We start from the raw sequence: 22,230 nt of genomic DNA, 5'->3' as shown, positions 1-22,230 counted from the left end.
AACAAAAGTTAAAAAATGAATGATACTAAAAATAGTAAAAATATATCTAGGACTTTCTCTGGTGTTATTGTGGGCAATATGGGGTCAGTTCATTTTCGGATAGTTTCTTCAGTCAGTTCAGTTCAGTTCAGTTCAGTCACTCAGTCGTGTCCGACTCTTTGCGACCCCATGAATCGCAACACGCCAGGCCTCCCTGTCCATCACCAACTCCTGGAGTTCACTCAGATTCACGTCCATCGAGTCAGTGATGCCATCCAGCCATCTCATCCTCTGTCATCCCCTTCTCCTCCTGCCCCCAATCCCTCCCAGCATCAGAGTCTTTTCCAATGTGTCAACTCTTCACATGAGGTGGCCAGAGTACTGGAATTTCAGCTTCAGCATCAGTCCTTCCAAAGAAATCTCAGGGCTGATCTCCTTCAGAATGGACTGGTTGGATCTCCTTGCAGTCCAAAGGGACTCTCAAGAGTCTTCTCCAACACCACAGTTCAAAAGCATCAATTCTTTGGTGGTCAGCTTTCTTCACAGTCCAACTCTCACATCCATACATGACCACAGGAAAAACCATAGCCTTGACTAGACGGACCTTTGTTGGCAAAGTAATGTCTCTGTTTTCAATATGCTATCTAGGTTGGTCATAACTTTTCTTCCAAGGAGTAAGCGTGTTTTAATTTCATGGCTGCAGTCACCATCTGCAGTGATTTTGGAGCCCAAAAAAATAAAGTCTGACACTGTTTCCACTGTTTCCCCATCTATTTTGCACGAAATGATCGGACCAGATGCCATGATCTTTGTTTTCTGAATGTTGAGCTTTAAGCCAACTTTTTTGCTCTCCTCTTTCACCTCCATCAAGACACTCTTTAGTTCCTCTTCACTTTCTGCCATAAGCATGGTGCCATCTGCATATCTGAGGTTATTGATATTTCTCCTGGAAATCTTGATTCTGGCTTATGCTTCTTCCAGCCCAGCATTTCTCATGATGTACTCTGCATATAAGTTGAATAAGCAGGGTGACAATATACAGCCTTGACATACTCCTTTTCCTATTTGGATCCAGTCTGTTGTTCCATGTACAGTTCAAACTGTTGCTTCCTAGCCTGCATACAAATTTCTCAAGTGGTAGGTCAGGTGGTCTGGTATTCCCATCTCTTCAGAATTTTCCACAGTTTATTGTGATCCATGCAGTCAAAGGCTTTTACATAGTCAATAAAGCAGAAATAGATGTTTTTCTGGAACTCTCTTGCTTTTTCCATGATCCAGCAGATGTTGGCAATTTGATCTCTGGTTACTCTGTGTTTTTAAAACCAGCTTGAACATCTGGAAGTTCATGGTTCATGTATTGCTGAAGCCTGGCTTGGAGAATTTTGAGCATTACTTTACTAGTGTGTGAGATAAGTGTAATTGTGCAGTAGTTTGAGCTTTCTTTGGTATTGCTTTTCTTTGGTATTGGAATGAAAACTGACCTTTTCCAGTCCTGTGGCCACTGCTGAGTTTTCCAAATTTGCTGGCATATTGCACGCAACACTTTCACAGCAACATCTTTCAGGATTTGAAATAGCTCAACTGGAATTCCATCACCTCCACTAGAATAGTTCCTTGGTCTGGCTTATATTTCTCAAGATCTACAGTCCCCTTCCTATGTAGTCTGTACTAACTACCAGGTTTTAATCTATTGTAGCTGTCACTTCCAAGGTGGTTCCCTCGGTTTTAGCTTTCTGTTTGCTGGTCTGTTTAGTGTCTGATTTCCACACTGACACAAGGGGTGCAGTGGTGAACACATTTTTTTTTTTTTTTTGGCTCACTTGTTCTGTCGAGCTGTGGGGAGGGAGGGACGCTGCAAACAAATAACACTGGCGTGTGCTCCCAGAGTCTCAGCCACACTGGGCTTGCACCCACTCATGGCTCATACACCTTCCCTGCCCACACAGCTCAGGCTCTAGTTTTCTCTGCTGAGAACCGTTCGAGGCCAGCCCTGGGCTGCATGCACCTCCCAGGTCTAAGCTGCTCAGGTTCAGGCACTCGGGTAGTCCTCAGAGGTGCAGACCCCACTGGGCCTGCGTTTTTTGCCCTCCCAGATCTGAGCAGCTCGGGTGATGAGGTGTTTGGTGAGCACAGTCACTGCAACTTATCACCTCTCCTGTCCCTGCTGCTCAGTTTTCTGGGTGTACAACCAGCGCACCTTCTCAGGCAGATGATGACTGTCCAGAACCCTAAGAAGTCTTAGATAGCAAAGAAGCCTGATTGCAGTTAGGTAAATAATGTCTCTCTGGGGCTGCGATTGCCCCCTTCCGGCCCTGGCTGCCTGTCACTGGAGGGGGATGGACTGCAACCGGCTAGTTCTGTTCAGGCCTTTGTTCTGTGCACGGGCCTGGCGGTGTCTTAGGGCTTTTCACGTGGTAGCTATCCCACAGGCTGGTTTGCTAGCCCAAATTAATTCGCTGTGATTACCCTTGGCGCATTCAGGCCTGATCCCTACTCTAAGCAGTGCAGCCCGCGCCTCCCTGCCCAGCCCCTGCTTGCTAGTGGCAGGTGCAGGCATCTGCGCTGCTTCTCCACTGGCAGAGTTACCACTGGGCTCCTAATCTGTGGGTTTTAATTGTTTGTTTTTCCTCCTGGTTATGTTGCCCTCTGTGGTTCCAAGGCTCGGCACAGACTTGGCAGTAAGAGTGTTTCCTGGTGTTTGGAAACTTCTCTCTTTTTAAGACTCCCTTCCTGGGATGGAGCTCCATCCCTACCTCTTTTGTCTCTTTTTTTGTCTTTTATATTTTTCCTACCTCCTTTTGAAGACAATAGGCTGCTCTTCTGGGTGCCTGATGTCCTCTGCCGGCATTGAGAAGTTGTTTTGTGGAATTTACTCAGCGTTTAAATGTTCTTTTGATGAATTTGTGGGTGAGAAAGTGGTCTCCCCATCCTATTCCTCTGCCATCTTAGGACCGCCCCCCTTGGACCCCTATAATTCAAATGTTGGTGCATTTGACATTATCCCAAAGGTCTCTGAGATTATCCTCACTTCTTTTCATTTTTTTACTTTATTCTGCTCTTCAGAGGTTATTTTCACCATTTTATCTTCCAGTTCACTGATTCTCTTCTGCTTTAGATATTTTTAGATATTTATATTTTTCCTTCTAGAGTATTTTTAATTTCAGCTATTGTGTTGTTTGTCTCTGCATATTTATTATTTATTCTTCTAGTTCTTTGTTAATTGATTCTTGAATTTTCTCCATTCTGTTTTCAAGGTTTTTTTTTTTTTTTTTTCATCTTTTATTTTTATCATCTTTCATCATTATTCTGAATTCTTTTCCAGGTAGTTCACCTGTTTCCTCTCCATTTATTTGGACTTCTGTGTTTCTAGTTTGTTTCTTCATTTGTGTGGTAATTGTCTGCCTTTTCATTATTTTTTTTTATACTTATTGTGTTTGAGGTCTCCTTTTCCCAGGCTTCAAGGTTGAATTCTTTCTTCCTTTTGGTTTCTGCCCTCCTAAGGTTGGTCCAGTGGTTTGTGTAAGCTTTGTATGGGGTGAGATTTGTGCTGAGTTTTTCTTTGTTTGTTTGTTTTTCCTCTGATGGGCATGGCTGAGTGAGGTGGTAATTCTATCTGCTGATGTTTGGGTTTGTATTTTTGTTTTGTTTGTTGTTTAGATGAGGTGTCCTGCACAGAATGCTACTGGTGGTTGGGTGATACTGGGTCTTGTATTCAAGTGGTTTCCTTTGTGTGAGTTGTCACTATTTGATACTCCTTAGGGCTAATTCTCTGATAGTCTGGGATCTTGGAGACAGTGCTCCCACCTCGAAGGCTCAGGGCTTGATCTCTGGTCAGGAACAAAGATTCCACAATTGGTTTGTTATGGCATTATGTGAGATTAAAATAAATGTCCCAAAATGAGAAACCAAAGATGAATCCCAGACAAATGGCAGTTACAAAATCAGGCAAAGAATAATTAAAATAATGGCATATACACATATACATATAAACCCATAAGCAAAATCAAAACAGTCCAACAAAAATAAAGTACAGTAGCTTGACCTGGTGATCAAAGGAAATCTAAAATTATATTTATCAATTAAGATAAAAATTAAGTAAAGCACAAGCTGGAGAACTAAACTAAATCAAGGTGCTAAGTTGGGAATAAAACAATGAAGCAAAACTAACAAATATATTGAAATGAAAGGACAGAAAAAAAAGAGAGAATAGATATGCAAAGTTAAATAGAGGTAGATGAAGAAGATTTATATACATTCAAGATTAACTGCAAGGGGAAAAGAATAATAGGAAAAGCAAAAAGAGGAATAATTGTAGAAAAACGTAATAGGTCTAAAAAATTAAAATTAAGGAAAACAAGGAAGAAGAAAGAAAATTTTTTAAAAAGGAAAACTTTACAGAACTGTGAAAACCCAACTTAGAGGCAGAGGTAGATAACAACAATAAAAAATGTGATGGAGGCAAAGATTAGATTTCATAGTGCCAATAAAATTGGTATCTACAGCAGAGGGGGATAAAAAGAAAAAAAGAAAAAAATACAAAATACTCTACAGAACAAGTGAAAACAAGAATAATAAATGTTTTTCTTGAGTCACTGCTGTCAGTGTCCTTTCCTCTCTGCGAGTCAGAGTCCACCTCGGTTCCCTAGGATGCCCTCCAACACTGTGCCGGTCTCTGGAACTGCTCTTGGGGGCAGCTCAGATTCGAATCTGGTTCTACTCCTGTGTGTTCTTGCCTCCAATGTCCACAGCTATCAGAACTAGTGCATTTTCTTTTGTGGGAGGTCTCAAGGTCCTTTTATATATTCCATAGACACAGAGTCTGACTAGTTGTCATGTGGATTTAATCTGCAGCTTGTACAGCTGGTGGGAAGGTTTGAGGTCTTCTTCCTTAGACACACTGCACCTGGGTTTCAATTATGGTTTTGTTTCCACCTCTGCATGTGGGTCGTCCACCGGGGTTTGCTCCTGAGGCTGCCCTGGAGGACTTGGGTCTACCCCAGTGAGAGCCAGGAGAGGAGGTGGTGTAGATGCTTGCATAGCAGGGGTTCTGGCAGCACCAGGTAACTCAGAGGAGTTGGTGGCTAGGGAAGCAGGAAATATAGTGCTCTAGAAGGGTATGGCAACTGGTATTAGCCAATACACTCCAGTGTTCTTGCCTTGAGACCTCCCCAACAGAGAAGCCTGGCAGGCCACAGTCCACAGGGTCGCAAAGTGTCTGACATGATCAAAACCACCCTGCATCTGTAGACGCAAGATTTTTTTTGGCTGTGACAGCTCTGCCCCAGTAAGGGTTGAGCATGAAGGTAGCACAGCTACTTGGCTTGCGGGGACCCTGGCAGCACCAAGTGTGCAGGGACATGGACTGCCTCCAGTTCAGGAATTAAGGCCCTATCATAGTCTTTTTGAGCCTCTTGTAGCTGGCAATCAGAAGGCCTCTTGGGCCAGTCTTTCTCCATAGTATCAACCCTTTAAGCACTTAGAGGGCTCCCCTGGCTGGGGTCCTACTCTGTAGATCGGGACGTCAGGCAATTAAAGGGCCACCTTGGGTGGGGTCCTACTCTGTAGTTCTGTGCATCAGTCACTTAAAAGAGTATCCTGGATGGGGTCCTACTCTGTAGTTCAGTGGGTCAGGCTCTCGATGGGCCAGCCTCTCTATTGTTCACCTCCTATACTGGCATGTGGGGAAAGAGAGGCTATGGTGATGGCTCCACCCCCTATGCTTGATTAGCAGTATCGCCTTACTTCCATGGCTGCCTGGCTTTCCTCCACAGGCATTTCCCACCACAATCTCCTCCCTCACATCTGCTTGATCCATCTCTCTGCAGTCAATAGCAGCCCTTGCCCTAGAATTGCTCCACAATCCCTAAACTCCAGCTCCCAGCTGCTGTGCCTTCCAGGGGACCTGCATCCCTCTGCAGGGTATGTATGGCTGTGGCAAGAACTATATGATTCTCATTCCATTTAGGCTGCAACAGATCAGCTGTTTCACTTGTAGCCTTAAATGTTTCTCCTCTGACTCAGACAATTGTCCTGATTTGGGGATCAGACCCCTGCTTCAGTTCCCCAATTAGCCAAGGGCAGGTCCAGTCCAACTAACACTCCTATTTCCCCCCTAGTTCCTTCATCCTACCTAGTTTTGTTTGGTTGTATATATTCTTTCCCATCGGTCATGTACTCCTGTCCGCTCTCAATTGGTATTATGTGTGCACTTCTGTGTCTGAAAGTGTATTCCTGATATATCCATGGAGAGAGATGTACTCCACATCCACCTACTCCTCTGCCATCTTGTTCTCCCTAGAAGTTCTATTTTTAATTATTTTTAGAAAACTTCATACTGTTGTTTATAATGGCTGTACCAATATGCAATGCCACAAACAGGGCACAAAGATTCCCTTTTCTCCACATCCTCAAAATACTTATTATTTCCTGTCTCTTTGAAGGTGGCCATTCTAATAGGTGTCAAGTGGTATCTGATTGTGGTTTTGATCTGTATTTTCCTGGTAATTATTGATATTGACTTCTCAGGTTGCACTAGGTGTAAAGAGTCTGCCTGTCAAGGCAGGAGATGCAAGAGACCTAGGTTTGATCTCTGGGTTGGGAAGATCCCCTGGAGGAGGGCATGGCAACCCACTCCAGTATTTTTGCCTGGAGAATCCCATGGACAGAGGAGCCTGGTGGGCCACAGCCAATGGGGTCACAAAGAGTCAAACATGACTGAAACGACTTAGCACACATGCACTGATATTGAACATATTCTCATATGCCTGTTGGCCTCAGTGTATGTTTTTTGGAAAACTGCCAATTCAGGCTTTCTGCCCATTTTTAATTACTATTTTTTAAATGTTAAGTTAAGTGAGATCTTTCTATATTTTGGCTATCCACTCTTCTTCAGATATATCATTTGCAATTACCTTCTCTCACCTAGTAGCTCAGCAGTAAAGTACCCACTTGCAATGCAGGAGACACAGGAGATGCAGGTTCAATCCCTGTGTTGAGAAGATCTCCTGCAGGAGGAAATGGCAACTGGCTCCAGTATTCTTGCCAGGAAATCCCATGGACAGAGGAGCCTTGTGGGCTACAATCGCAGAGTCAAACACAACTAATCAGAAACACACAACACACACAGTAGCACACCTCTTCATTTTCTTGAAAGTTTTCTTCACCGTGCAAATTTGTTTATTTTTTATTTCATTTGCCTTGCCAAGAAATAGATCAAAAAATGTTGTTCAGACAAGATTCAAAGAGCATACAGCCCATGTCTTCTAGGAGTTTTATACTTTCAGATTTTGCATATGTCTTTAATCTATTTTGAGTTCATTTTTGTACATGGTCTGATTTCTCAGTAGTCCAATTTCATTCTTTTGCATTTATCTGTCTTACTTTCCAACACCACTTACTGATAATGCTTTTTTTCCCTTATTGTACATTTTGTCTCCTTTGCCATAGACTAGCTGTCCATACCAGTGTGAGTTAATTTCTGGATCCTGTATTCTGTTTCATTGATCAATATGTCTGTTTTGAGCCAGAACCATACTGTTTTGATTATGTGACTTTGTAGTGTAGTTTGAAATCAAAGTGTGTGTTACCTCCAACTTTCTTCCTCTTTCTCAAGATTGCCTTAGCTATGTAGGGTTTTTTGTGTTTACACACAAATTTTAGAATTATATGGTCTGGTTCCAGCGTATCTGATTGTGTGGTTCCAGGGCTAATACCAGGCTGCTGGTGTGGAGGTCTGGATCCTGGCACATGTAGTTGTACAGAGTTCCTAGGGAAACAGAACACAAACAGTTCTTTTGGCTTCAAAACCCAGGGATTATTGGGGTTGGTGAGGCCTACTAGATAGCAGAACCAAATCCTGGGGTGGCTGGATCTGAGGCTGAAGCTGACTGGTCTAGTTCACTGGCAGATAGGTAAAACTATTGTGCTAGAATGCTAGAGGGAGGGCTCCAAAATGGTGTTTGCCAGCAGCAGTGTCCTCATGTTAGAATGAGGTCCCCAATATGACTGTTGCTGGTGTCTGTATCCTCAAGGCCAGTCCCAGGAGTTTCTTGACTATCTGAGAAGCTTGTCAAGTTAAGTATGTAGATCTGACCCAGTCTTTTCTCAAATAACTGTCTCTGCACTGTCTCACAGATTCATTGGAAAAGACTCTGATGCTGGGAGGGATTGGGGGCAGAAGGAGAAGGGGACAACAGAGGATGAGATGGCTGGATGGCATCACCAACTCAATGGACATGAGTTTGAGTTAACTCCGGGAGTTGGTGATGGACAGGGAGGCCTGGCGTGCTGCGATCCATGGGGTCGCAAAGAGTCAGACATGACTGAGCGATTGAACTGAACTGAACTGTGCTGTCTCAAAGCAACTGAGATTTTTCATGCACCCTTTAAGAGGGAAATCTTTATTCGGTAGCCCTCTGACTCTTCAATATGCAAGCCCCACTGAACTCCAATGCCAGATGGTTTGAAGACTTGTCTTCCCAGTGTAGGACTCTTGGTCTGGGGAGCCTGTTGTGGGGCTTAGACCCAGCACTCTTGGGGAGAATCTCTGAAGTTGTGATTATCTTCCTGTGTGAGTCTCCTCCTTGGAAATGAAATCTTGGGTATATATTGCATTCCTCCCTTCTTACTCATTGTGCTGTGTTTTCTTCTTTATATCTTTAGTCATGAAAATCATTTTGGCTGGTCTTCTCATGGATAGTTCTTATCAATAGCTGCTCTGTGAATTATAGTTTTGGTTTTACCATGGGAGGAGATGAACTCAGGGTCATTCTTTTCTGCCATTTTAGCCACACCCCTCAAACCTCTTGATTTCAGCCAATGAGACCCATTTCAGGCTTCTGACCCTAGAATTGTAAGAGCATATATGTGTTTCCTTCCCATTTAAGTCACCACAGAGCATTGAGTAGAGTTCCTTGGATATACATATGCATATGGTTGATTCACTTTGCTGTATAGGGTTAGGGTTGGGGTTCACTGTATAGCAGAAATTAATTCAACATTGTGGAGTGACTCTGCCCCAATAAAAATTAAAAATACTGAAAAACTAATACAATATTGTAAAGTTTAAAAATAAAATAAAATTTAAAAAAATAAATAAACAAAATAAATGAAAGAAAGTAAAATGTTAATCAAAAATAAACAAAGATATTGAGCCAGCAAAAAAAAATAAATAAATAAAAATATAAAGACATTTACCAAAAATAAGAAAAGACATATACACATGTTTGCTTTCTATCACTAGTATGGTATTTAAAATTAGCATTGGGAATTGAATACAAACATTTAACTAATAAAAGTTTGCTGAGGAAATTGATATTAAGTGTCTCAGTTCATTCATTTAGCTTCCCCTGTAAAGGCATTCAATGTTGTGACCCCCATCTTAAGCAGAAGAAGAAATCAAAAATTAATTTGGAGATATTCAGTCTCTTTAATCAGTAGAATATTTATCATGTACAAATGTAAATGTGATTTGGATTTCTCATTTTTGAGACATTAAGTAAAGAAAGTCATTAATCCTTTAAATTTATTTATACCATTTACTTTAAATCTTTGTGTAAATTTCTACACTCTTCTATTTCATGTTAATTTTTAGATTCATTTTTTACATTTTAATCCTCTCCAAGTTTCCTTTAAAGACAAAATATGAGATCAGGAGTCTGTTTTTGTGTACAAATATGTATGAGTATGTTTATTTGCAATAAAATTTATATAAAGGAATTTACATATACATGCACACAACTTTCTTTTGAATATTTTCTTTGGGCCTGAGAAAATATGTCTGCACATTTAATTTATTTCATATAATATTTGCCTGATGTTATGTTTACAGTACTACATGACATTTAGAAATAAGAAAATTTAGGCTCAGAAATGTTATATTTTTAAGAGTAACATAAAAAGACTGAAATTTATTGAGGACGTTCTTGAATTATATACAAATGGAAACATGAAGTAGGTACTGTAATTTTGGTATGGCTCTTTTTATTTATTGAATTGTATGTTTTAATTATGTATAGTGTATATTGTGTCATACTTAAATTAAAGCCCAATACACTTTACAGAAGGGAAAATGTAACAATGAATCTACCAGAGTAATATCTAGAGGACTAGTAGGTGATTCAGACTGGGCAGTGATCGGAGGTATCTCTTCTACTTGGGAAGAAACAAATGGTATCCATATAGATACAGGAATGATATAGATAAATTAAATTCACATTTGATACTTTTTCTTTTCTAAAATAAAATATGAACCTAGGTACAAAAATATGATAAACTGATTGTAGAAAGAAGTGCAACCTGACCACACGTATTATTAACAAACCTTAGAAACAGATGTAAATTCTCCTAGCTCACTATTATACTCAAGAAGAGAGCAGTGGAGCTCCAATTATATATGTGTAATACATATCACATCATATATTATCATTTGGTAAGAACGGAATTATATTATATCATTTGCTCTTAGGATAGCTGGTTATGCAGCAACAGCTAACTGATACAATTAGCAAAGTGAATAGAAGTAAGAATGAAGACAATAATCTGCTGATTATTCTTGGTATTTTTCTTATATTTGAAGACAGTACTCTTGATTATTTTGTCATTTCAGATGACTATTATAAAGTGCTTATGGTCACCAGAAGCACTTGAAAGGACATGCATGTGTGTGTGGGAATACTAGTGCTCTTCATTCATGTGAATTGATAGGAATCCATGCTCTCCTGAGTCACTTTTTGGAAATAAACATGAAAAAATTCCTGTGCATAAAGGAAACATATAATTGGTGACATTGATAATGTTCATCCACCATCACTTTAGTGTTCATGAAAAAGTGTAGGAGAGGGGACATATTTCCTTTATAGCAATAGAAGGAGTCATACTATAGGCAGCATTAAACATTTTGAAGTGGTAAAAAGATAATACATCAATAAAACTAAAAAGTGTCAATCAAATTTCCACACATATATAAAAGCCCTATTCTATGGACAACAGTTCTCCATATTCTGGGCTTCCCAAGTGGCTCAGTGGTGAAGAATGTACCTGCTAAGCAGGAGACGTAGATTGGGAAGATCCCCTGGAGAAGGAAATGGCAACCCACTCCAGCATTCTTGCCTGGGAAATCTCACGGATAGAGGAGCCTGGCAGGCTACAGTCCATGGGGTCACAAAAGAGTTGGACACAACTAACTAACACCCAAACAAGAGTTGGACACAACTAACTAACACCCAAACAACTAACACCCAAACACAACTAACCAACACCCAAAACGTCCATATTCCAGTGAATAAATGTACAGTATGAAAAATAAATATTTTGCAAAATAGCTCAGTATATGATTTAAAAATCTTCATCTTTTTTAAGGTCATCTATGAATCTAAGGTCATATTAGGTCAGTATATTTATTAAAGTTTATCTTATAATAAATACTCCTCTTACAGAAATGTATTTGATAATAATTTTGCCAGTGACTAAAGTTAGCATTTTGGACACTGAATTAAGAAAAAGAAAAAAAAAAAGAGTATCAGAACTCTAATGAGGAGAATAATACCAAGTGGCCAGCTTTAACACATTTCAGTTCAGTCGCTCAGTTGTGTCTGACTCTTTGTGACCCCATGAATCGCAGCACGCCAGGCCTCCCTGTCCATCACCAGCTCCCGGAGTTCACCCAGACTCACGTCCATCGAGTCTGTGATGCCATCCAGCCATCTCATCCTCTGTCGTCCCCTTCTCCTCTTGCCCCCAATCCCTCCCAGCATCAGAGTCTTTTCCAATGAGACAACTCTTCGCATGAGGTGGCCAAAGTACTGGAGTTTCAGCTTTAGCATCATTCCTTCCAAAGAAATCCCAGGGCTGATCTCCTTCAGAATGGACTGGTTGGATCTCCTTGCAGTCCAAGGGACTCTCAAGAGTCTTCTCCAACACCACAGTTCAAAAGCATCAATTCTTCGGCGCTCAGCCTTCTTCACAGTCCAACTCTCACATCCATACATGACCACAGGAAAAACCATAGCCTTGACTAGACGAACCTTTGTTGGCAAGGTAATGTCTCTGTTTTCAATATGCTATCTAGGTTGGTCATAACTTTCCTTCCAAGGAGTAAGGGTCTTTTAATTTCATGGCTGCAGTCACCATCTGCAGTGATTTGGGAGCCCCCCAAAATAAAGTCTGACACTGTTTCCACTGTTTCCTCATCTATTTCCCATGAAGTGATGGGACCAGATGCCATGATCTTTGTTTTCTGAACGTTGAGCTTTAAGCGAACTTTTTCACTCTCCACTTTCACTTTCATCAAGAGGCTTTTGAGTTCCTCTTCACTTTCTGCCATAAGGGTGGTGTCATCTGCATATCTGAGGTTATTGATATTTCTCCCTGCAATCTTGATTCCAGCTTGTGCTTCTTCCAGTCCAGTGTTTCTCATGATGTACTCTGAATATAAGTTAAATAAGCAAGGTGACAATACACAGCCTTGACGTACAGTCGATGTTGTAAGTAGGATCAGTTAAGGTAGAGCTATAGAAAGAAATGTTAGATAAAAAGGCAAAAAGTGGTCTCAGATTTTCCTCCATTATTAACTTATATAAATTGCTTTCATCATCAGTTGTACCTTTTTTCATCAGAGTACTATAATGTATGACAATTCCAGTAGTAAAACAACAGAAAAAGTATTTAATATGATGTATATAATATGAAATATTCTAAAATGTTGTTTCATTAGGTAAATAGGGATTTCCAAATATTTCTGAGCCATGGTTGAAACTAAATTTGGGAAAACATGAAAACAGCAATGAGCAAAGCTGTTGGATATCAGAGAGCAGAAAGGTTGATAAAGTCAGTTATTTAAACCTTATAAAGAAGTTGAGGTCAAGGAAAAAACATTAGGAAATAAATAGAGAAAAATATTACTTTAACAATCTGATTAAATAATCAAAATTTCTGACTCTGGAGCTTTGTCTTCTGCTATCAGGTGCATTTCCTCAGTATTCTGACAATTAATCATTTCGTAGTTTGCTTCACAAAGAATGCTTTCAGAGCCCTCTTTATATCTTTATTTCTCAGACTGTAGATGAAGGGGTTCAGCATGGGTGTGACCACAGTGTACATCACTGAGGCAGTTGCACTTGATCGTGAGCTGTGGGTCCCAGCAGAGCTAAGGTACACCCCTAGCATTGTACAATAAAATAAGGAAACAACTGAGAGGTGAGATGCACAGGTAGAGAATGCTTTATACTTCCCCTGAAGTGATGAGATTCCACGTATGCAAGAAACTATCTTAGAGTAAGAGTAAAGGACACCAGTGAAAGGACCACCACCCATCAGGACAGCTGCAAAATACATCACCATGTTATTAAGAAAGGTGTCAGAACAGGCAAGTTGGATCATTTGATTGAGTTCACAAAAAAAGTGGGGGATTTTCAAGTTTGTGCAGAAGGATAGTCGCAATACCATTAAGCTTTGTAACAAGGAATTCAGGAGACATATGATCCAGGACATTAGAACCAGAAGTGCACAGAGCCGGGGGTTCATGATGACTGTGTAGTGCAGGGGGTGGCAGATGGCCACAAAGCGGTCATAGGCCATCACGGTCAGGAGAAAAATGTCCAACACTGCAGAGAGGGTGAAAAAATAAATCTGTGTGATGCAGCCTTCATAGGTTATAGCTTTATTCTGGGTTTGGATGTTCCACAGCATCTTTGGGATGGTAGTGGAGGTGAAACAGATGTCTACAAAGGACAGGTTGGAGAGGAAGAAGTACATAGGGGTGTGGAGGTTGGCGTCTGAACTGACGGCTAAGATAATGAGCAGGTTTCCAAACACAGTGAGCAGGTACATGGATAAGAAAAGCCCAAATATGAGAGGCTGCACTTCTGGTTCCTCTGAAAATCTCAGAAGAAGAAATCCTGAAATCCATGTGTCATTGCCTGGTTGCATATGATGGAAGTAACTTCTAGGAAAGAAGGAAATAACATGACTAATACAAATATGTGAGGGTGTTTGTGCTAAGTTGCTTCAGTTGTGTCTGACTCTTTGTAACACTATGGACTATACCCTGCCAGGCTCCTCTGTCCATGGAATTCTCCAGGCAAGGATACTCGAGTGGATTCCATGCACTTCTCCAAGGGATCTTCCCAACCCATGGATCGAACCTGTGATTCCTGCATTTCAGGCAGATTCTTTACTGCTGAGTCATCTGGGAAGCACCAATATTCACACAAACTTGCATTATTTACATATTCTAAATTATATAATGTATACTTTGCAGTCAATAAATTAATTTTTGTGTCTCTTTTGCTGTCTCGCATACAGGGTTATCGTTACCATCTTTCTAAATTCCATATATATTCATTAGTATACTGTATTGGTGTTTTTATTTCTGGCTTACTTCAATCTGTATAATAGGCTCCAGTTTCATCCACCTCATTAGAACTGATTCAAAATCGCCAGTCCAGGTTCGATACAGGATGCTTGGGGCTGGTGCACTGAGATGACTCGGAGGGATGGTATGGGGAGGGTGGTGGGAGGGGGTTCAGGATGGGGAACATGCGTACACCCGTGGTGGATTCATGTTGATGTGTGGCAGAACCAATACAATATTGTAAAGTAAAAAAAAAAATTAAAAAATATAAAAAAATAATTTTTGTATTTGTTGCATGGATCTGATTTTCTTTAATGAATTCCCCTATACCATTTCTGATATGAAATTGCTTTCCCAATCAGCTTTTTCCCTAAGAGGACAGGATGAATTTTACAGTTTTAATGAGAAACCCATCTATTTCAGGAATGTAAATTGTAGTATGACCATATTTTCACCACTGCCTAGGTTATGAATATAAGATGTTGAAAAGCAACACTCCCTACAATCCACTGGTTGAAAAATATATACGCAAACATAAGATTATCTATCACTGCTGATGGGGACAAGTGGTATGATGAGAAAGAAAGCAAGCATACAGGAGAGTACAGTATTCTATTTTTCATGTGCTTTTGGTAAGACTGGCAAACATGGTGACACATGAATCAAAACCTCTAGTAAGAATGGGAGGGAGATGCAAAGGTATGTGTGTAAGTGTGTATCCAGCAGACAGAATGGCAAGGACTCAAATAAATGACATCAGAACTGAAAGAGGAGATGTTACAAGTGATACTGAAATGGAGGAGAGCCTTATGGTCTTCACCTTCACCTTGTGTTCCACCTGTCTTCTGTGTGTAGAAAAACTTCAGCTGGAGAAGAACTTAGAGCAGTGAGAAAATGCAGAAACAAAGGAAACCTGTCCAACAGACTAAATAATAGGGGTTTAGTCATTAAGCACAATCAGTCAAGGACCTTTAGTTCCTTCTCAAGATTTATAGATTAAAAAAAAAAAGATTTATAGATAGTATTCTGAGCTGTATCCTGTGAGTTGTCTTATAGATACGGAAACCCTCATCAGGTGAAATAAGTTAACTACATGAGGACCAGACTGTAGCCATGACATAAAAGCTGCCACAATTCCAAGAACTGGCCTCAAGGACATGGGAACAGACTGACCCTGGAAATGAAGATCAACTGAGCAATATTTTAAGAAAACATGAAATGTCTTTACCTATCAGCCTGGGAAAAAGACTGGGATTAAGAACTGTTATGATGGTTAAGGTTGGAACTTTTAAACTAGTAGCAAAGACAGTACTCTAATTTTGCTAGCATAAACATAAAGTATTAAACAACCCAAAGAGAGCTATAAATATCACAAGTACAGATATTCTTTGGGCTTCCCAGGTGGTGCTAGATTGCAAAGAATCCACTGGCCAAAGCAGAAGACACCAGAGATGTGATTTTGATCCCTGGGTCGATCCCCTGGAGAAGGAAATGACAACATGGACAGAGAAGCTTGGCGGGCTACAGTCCATGAAGTTGCAAAAGAGTCAGACACAACTGAACACACACACACTGCCTCACTGATACGCTTTACCCCAGGAATACTCAGTCTCAGGGCTATTAATTTTCTGAACCAGATCATTCTCTTTTATGCTCTGTCTTGTAGATTGAAAGATGTTTACAACATCCATGGTCTCCATCTTCCCTCCTCCAGGTTGACAGCCAAAAATGTCCCAGAACATTGTTCAATGTGTCCCCAGGGGGAAAATCACCCCTGATAGGAATCAATGTGAATTTAACAATTTCAACATCTTTTTCTAGCACTGACATAATAGTAATTTCATGATAAAGACTGTGAAATATGGTCAAAGATGTAAATAGCATTGCTGCACTGTAAATTTTATGTGACTACTATAATAGACACTTTAATTAATTTATCAAGCAAATAAATAGATACAGTAATCTATTGCCTCTGGCTTGAATTGAATTGGCTTCCATTCTCTCTGACCTTATGCGTAGTCAGCTGGGTTGTTTGACTCACCTGGATGGGAACTCTGAGAGGGTGGTCTCCAACAGGGACATCTGAATTCTCCCTTGGATGGTTGGTGATGGAGACAAAACAGCAGGAATGAGTGAAGCTACAGCCCCCAACCAGAATTAGGACTCCAAACAAAGAGGGAAAAGGGCCCTTCCAGCCCAAGTTTACACATGCTGAGAGACTGCAAATGTGGATATATTTATAACTCCCTATACCTGCTAATAGGCATGTTTCTCTCTGTTATTTCATGCTCTAAACCTCATAATTCCCCTGTGGAAAACTGTTAAGGAAGGAAGGAAAATTTCCTTAATGATTCTCAATTCACAAGACAGCAGGGTAGAAGTCAAGTGAATCCATTTCTGTTCTTTGTTTTTCACTCCTCCATGAAGTAGCCTTCCTTTCAGATCTCTAAATCTCCTAGCACCTTATCTCAACTCTGAGTTAGAGTTTTCTCCAAATCTAAGACTGAGGAACCTGTCTGGATCAGGTCTCTTGCATCTTCAAATCACTGACCTGTGGTGGAGGCACAGGCCCTGAATCCTATGAATATTTCTATTCTCCTTTCAACAAAGAGTGTGTGTTGGGGGCGGGGGGGAGGGGCAGTGGGGACTGAGCTCTTTTGGTAATAAAGGTTGGGCATGAAGTACATTGTCTTCATTACACGTGGGATTTTTATACTTACATCTGTAGTTCAGAGATGTCATTTTAGTTCATTATAAAACATTTGTAATGATGAGAGATACATTTAATTATTTATTTATTTTACTAAAACCTGAACTTAGTACCGAATATGGATTGTTTGATTGAGTATTTACAATCATCTCATCTATGAGGAAGTACATTTTAAGAACTTTATTCTCCCCTGCAGAAATGGGGCTTGAAGGTCTTTAGTGAACTGGGCAATGTTATCATCTGAGTATGTGATGGCTCTTGATTGTAAATCCATCAGGATACTTCTAGTTTTCAAACTAGACCAGTGGTTCTCAACTAGAAATGTTTTCCCCTTGAATGTCAGATAATGTCTGAAATGATGCTGCTAAACATCTAAAATCCATGGGAAAGAACCCCCAGAATAACATCTGTCACATTACAGTTGACCCCCTTCACCCATTTTGTTCACCCACTCCAGTTCACTCATCCTCTGATAACCAACAAGATTTTCTCTGTATCTACGAGTTTTTTGTTTGTTTGTTTGTTTTAAATTCCATACATAAGTGCAATCATATAAGTGAAACCATACAGTATCCGTCTTTCTCTGCCTGACTTATTTCATATGGCATAATACTCACGAGGTCCATCCATGTTGTCTCAAATGGCAATGGCTCCTTTTTCATAGCTGAGTAGTATTTCCTTGTGGGAGTGCATGTAGTATTTCACTGTGTGTATCTCATATATATTTTTATCCATTAATGTATTGATAGATAAGTAGCTTCCATATCTTGCCTATGGTAAATAAAGTTGCAATGAACATAGGGATGTATACATCTTTTCAAATACATTTTTATTTTCTTCCAATAAAATACTCAAAGTGGACTATGTGGGTCTACTTACATTTTTTTTTTTGAGTGATATCCATAGTTTTTATAGTGGCTGCACTTATATATGATGAATTCCCCAAAACAGAGTATAAGGGTCTCCTTTGCTCCACATCCTCATCAGTACTTGTGATTTCTTGTCTTTTGATTGTAGCTATTCTAACACAGGGCTTTCCTGGTGGCTCAGCTGGTAAAGAATCTACCTTCAATGCCAGGGAGCTGGGTTTGATTCCTGGGTTGGGAAGATCTTCTAGAGAAGGGAAAGGCTACCCACTGTAGTAGCAGTAGTAGTAGCAGTAGTGATAGATTCTAACACATCTGAGGTGATATCTCATTGTGATTTTGATTTGTATTTCTCTAATAAATAGTGATGTTCAAACATCATTTTCTATCACTGTTTCCTTCTGTGTATTCTGTTAGAAAACTGTTTGAATCATGTGCCCTTCTTATATCAGGCTTACTTAAATCAACCTATAATTATAATAGTTTATTTTATGTTGCTAACAGTCTAAGTTGGAATGCTTTCCTAAAATTGTATATTTTCATTTGCTCCCATGTTGTATGTTTTCAATGTCACATTTTACATGTCTTATTTTGTATGTTTTTAACTAATTGTTTTAGTTGCAGTAATTTCTACTACTTATCTTTTAACTTTCATACTAGCTTATTGGTAATTAATCCATTACTTTTATTACATATTTACTTTTACCATTGAGATCTATACTTTCATATGTTTGTTGCCATTGTTGTTCTTAATATTGATCTTTCTTTTCAGCTTAAGGAAGTCCCTTTACCATTTTTTGTTAGGACTGCCTAGTGATGATGAACTCTTTAAGTTTTTACTTATCTCTAAAATTCTTTTGACTCTCCAATTCTGAATAAAAACATTGCTGGGTAGAGTATTTTTAGTTTGATGTTTCTTTCTTTTTTTTCTCTTTTTCACCTCTTTGAGTATATCATGTGACTCCCTTCAGTTCAGTTCCGTTCAGTCGCTCAGTCGTGTCCGACTCTTTGCGACCTCATGAATCACAGCACGCCAGGCCTCCCTGTCCATCACCAACCCCTGGAGTTCACTCAAACTCACATCCATCGAGTCGGTGATGCCATCCATCCATCTCATCCTCTGTCGTCCCCTTTTCCTCCTGCCCCCAATCCCTCCCAGGATCAGAGACGTTTCCAATGAGTCAACTCTTCACGTGAGGTGGCCAAAGTACTGGAGTTTCAGCTTTAGCATCATTCCTTCCAAAGAAATCCCAGGGCTGATCTTCAGAATGGACTGGTTGGATCTCCTTGCAGTCCAAGGGACTCTCAAGAGTCTTCTCCAACACCACAGTTCAAAAGCATCAATTCTTTGGCACTCAGCTTTCTTCACAGTCCAACTCTCACATCCATACATGACCACTGGAAAAACCATAGCCTTGACTAGACGGACCTTTGTTGGCAAAGTAATATCCCTGCTTTTAAATATGCTATCTAGGTTGGTCATAATTTTCTTTCCAAGGAGTAAGCGTCTTTTAATTTAATGGCTGCAGTCACCATCTGCAGTGATTTTGGAGCCCCCCAAAATAAAGTCTGACACTGTTTCCCCCGTTTCCCCATCTATTTCCCATGAAGTGATGGGACCAGATACCATGATCTTAGTCTTCTGAATGTTGAGCTTTAAGCCAACTTTTTCACTCTCCTCTTTCACTTTCCTCAAGAGGCTTTTTAGTTCCTCTTCACTTTCTGCCATAAGGGTGGGGCCATCTGCATATCTGAGGTTAGTTATATTTCCCCCGGGCAATCTTGATTCCATCGTGTGCTTCCTCCGGCCCAGAATTTCTCTAGATGTACTCTGCATAGAAGTTAAATAAGCAGGGTGACGATATACAGCCTTGACGAACTCCTTTTCCTATTTGGAACCAGTCTGTTGTTCCATGTCCAGTTCTAACTGTTGCTTCCTGACCTGCATATAGGTTTCTCAAGAGGCAGGTCAGCTGGTCTGGTTTTCCCATCTCTTGAAGAATTTTCCATAGTTTATTGTGATCCACACAGTCAAAGGCTTTGGCATAGTCAATAAAGCAGAAATAGATGTTTTTCTGGCACTCTCTTGCTTTTTAGATGATACAGCAGATGTTGGCAATTTGATCTCTGGTTCCTCTGCCTTTTCTAAAACCAGCTTGAACATCTGGAAGTTCACGGTTCATGTATTGCTGAAGCCTGGCTTGGAGAATTTTGAGCATTACTGTACTATTGTGTGAGATGAGTGCAATTGTGTGGTAGTTTGAACATTCTTTGGCATTGCCTTTCTTTGGGATTGGAATGAAAACTGACCTTTCCCAGTCCTGTGGCCACTGCTGAGTTTTCCAACTTTGCTGGCATATTGAGTGTAGCACTTTTACAGCATCCTATTTCAGGATTTGAAATAGCTCCACTGGAATTCCATCACCTCCACTAGCTTTGTTCGTAGTGATGCTTTCTAAGGCCCACTTGACTTCTAATTTCAGGATTTCTGGCTCTAGGTGAGTGATCACACCATAGTGATTATCTTGGTTGTGACTCCCTTATGGCTTGCAAAATTTATTTTGAGAAATCTCTTAATATACTAGGAGTGCCCTCGTATGTAGTAAGTTGTTTTCCCCTTGATGCTTTTAAAATTCTATGCTAAGTTTTGTTGTTTTAATCATAATGTGTCTTGCTCTTGATCAGTTTGTTTTTGTTTCACAGTCTCTCAGCATCTCTAGGTTAGAATAATTTTCAGCAATTATTCTTTTAAATAAGTTTTCTGTCCCTCTCTCTTGCATTCTCTCTCTTCTTGTTCTGGGATCCCTGTAATGCAAATATTGTTCCAATTAATGTTGCTTCAGGTATGTCCTAAACTGTCTTCATTTTATTTTTTCTCTGCCTTTTTAGCTGTCCTGTTTGGCTGAGTTCCCCTACCCTGTCTTCCGAGTTGCTGATCTGTTCTTATGCATCATCTGGTCTGCTGTTAAATCTCTCTAGTGTATTTTTTAGTTCAGTTATTGTGTCCTTCAGTTCTGTGACTTCTATTTGGTGCCAGTGTTGGAGGTGGTTCCAAGCAAGCCCTATCTGTGCCAAAGGGAGGGACCACTGTCAATACATGTTTTTAGACTAGTTGGAAGATAGATTGTCAGATGGCAGTTATTTAAATATTACAATTATTTACAGTTCTGTGGGTATGTGATGAAAACCCCTGCTGGCCTACTGATGAAACACAGTAGGTGTACTCTTGACTAGTTGCAAAAATTGAAGATCCAGATGAGTGTATAAACTCCTTCTGAGGGGTACCTGTGAGATACATTGAGGCCAAAGAAGAGCACTGAGATGCCATCCCCCAGCTTTGTCTCCCATGAGCTCCTCTATAGCCTTTAGATACGAAACATGCAACTCAGGCTAAAGCTCCAGCACAACTGAATAGGCCTTTTTCAAGGAAGACTTGAAAAACTGTTTCAGGCAACTTTGTATGTTGTGCCTTGAGGGTGGTAGCCTGCTCAGAACTGTTTCTCTGACTATTTCAGTCCTGTGGCCCTCCAAACAGTGGTTGCCTGGCCACAAGTGCTGGGTGCTTGAGGGGCATCTCCTGTGTGTATTGTGTTTGCCTGATGGACACAATGGACTGTAGGGGAGTCTAGGTCTGGTGTGAGTGAACCAGCTATATGGGGGAGGGGGTAGGAACATAGGGCAAGCTCACATGAATCAGGGCCATGGATAAGTGCATAGTAGTAGTAGTGTTAGTCATTCAATCATGCCCAACTCTTTACAAACCCATAGACTGTAGCCTGCCAGGCTCCTCTGTCCATGGGATGCTCCAGGCAAGAAATACTGGAGTGGGTTACCATTCCCTTCTCCAGGGGATCTTCCCCACTCAGGGATCAAACATAAATCTCCTGCATTGCAGGAAAATTCTTTACTATCTGAGCCACCAGGGAAGCCTGGATGAACACATGAGTGAGTGAAAGTTGCTCAATCATGTCCGACTCTTTGCAACCCAATGGACTGTATGGTCCATGGAATTCTCCAGGCCAGAATACTGGAGTGGGTAGCCTTTCCCTTCTCCAGGGAATCTTCCCAACCCAGGGATTGAACCCACGTCTTCCACATTACAGGCGGATTCTTTACCAGATGAGCCACAAGGGAAGCCCAAGAATACTGGAATGGGTAGCCTATCACTTCTCCAGGGAATCTTCCCGACCCAGGAATAGAACCGGGGTCTCCTGTATTGCAGGCAGATGAGCACATGAGAGGGGAAAATTCTCTGGTGTCAGTTAGGCTGCCAGGGATTCTAGATCAGGGCAAGAGTTTAGCTGCATCAGGGCCTAGAAAGGCAA

At 40.6% G+C, this 22,230-nt stretch overlaps 2 protein-coding genes across 2 annotated transcripts in view; both read right to left on the bottom strand.

The window, feature by feature from the left end:
• LOC139184054 (adhesion G protein-coupled receptor E2-like) overlaps positions 1-22,230 on the bottom strand; it is a 1,114,856-nt gene that overhangs the window by 129,559 nt on the left and 963,067 nt on the right. The gene's annotated exons all lie outside the window — the stretch shown is intronic.
• On the bottom strand, positions 12,970-13,905 carry LOC139183864 (olfactory receptor 7A17-like). Its single transcript, XM_070792166.1, has one exon. The coding sequence runs from the start codon at positions 13,903-13,905 to the stop codon at positions 12,970-12,972; it is 936 nt and encodes a 311-aa protein (XP_070648267.1).

Source organism: Bos indicus, chromosome 7, assembly GCF_029378745.1.
Source record: "Bos indicus isolate NIAB-ARS_2022 breed Sahiwal x Tharparkar chromosome 7, NIAB-ARS_B.indTharparkar_mat_pri_1.0, whole genome shotgun sequence".
NCBI lineage: Eukaryota > Metazoa > Chordata > Mammalia > Artiodactyla > Bovidae > Bos > Bos indicus.
The sequence above is the reverse complement of the archived record's forward strand: the minus strand, read 5'-3'. Positions and strand labels throughout refer to the sequence as shown.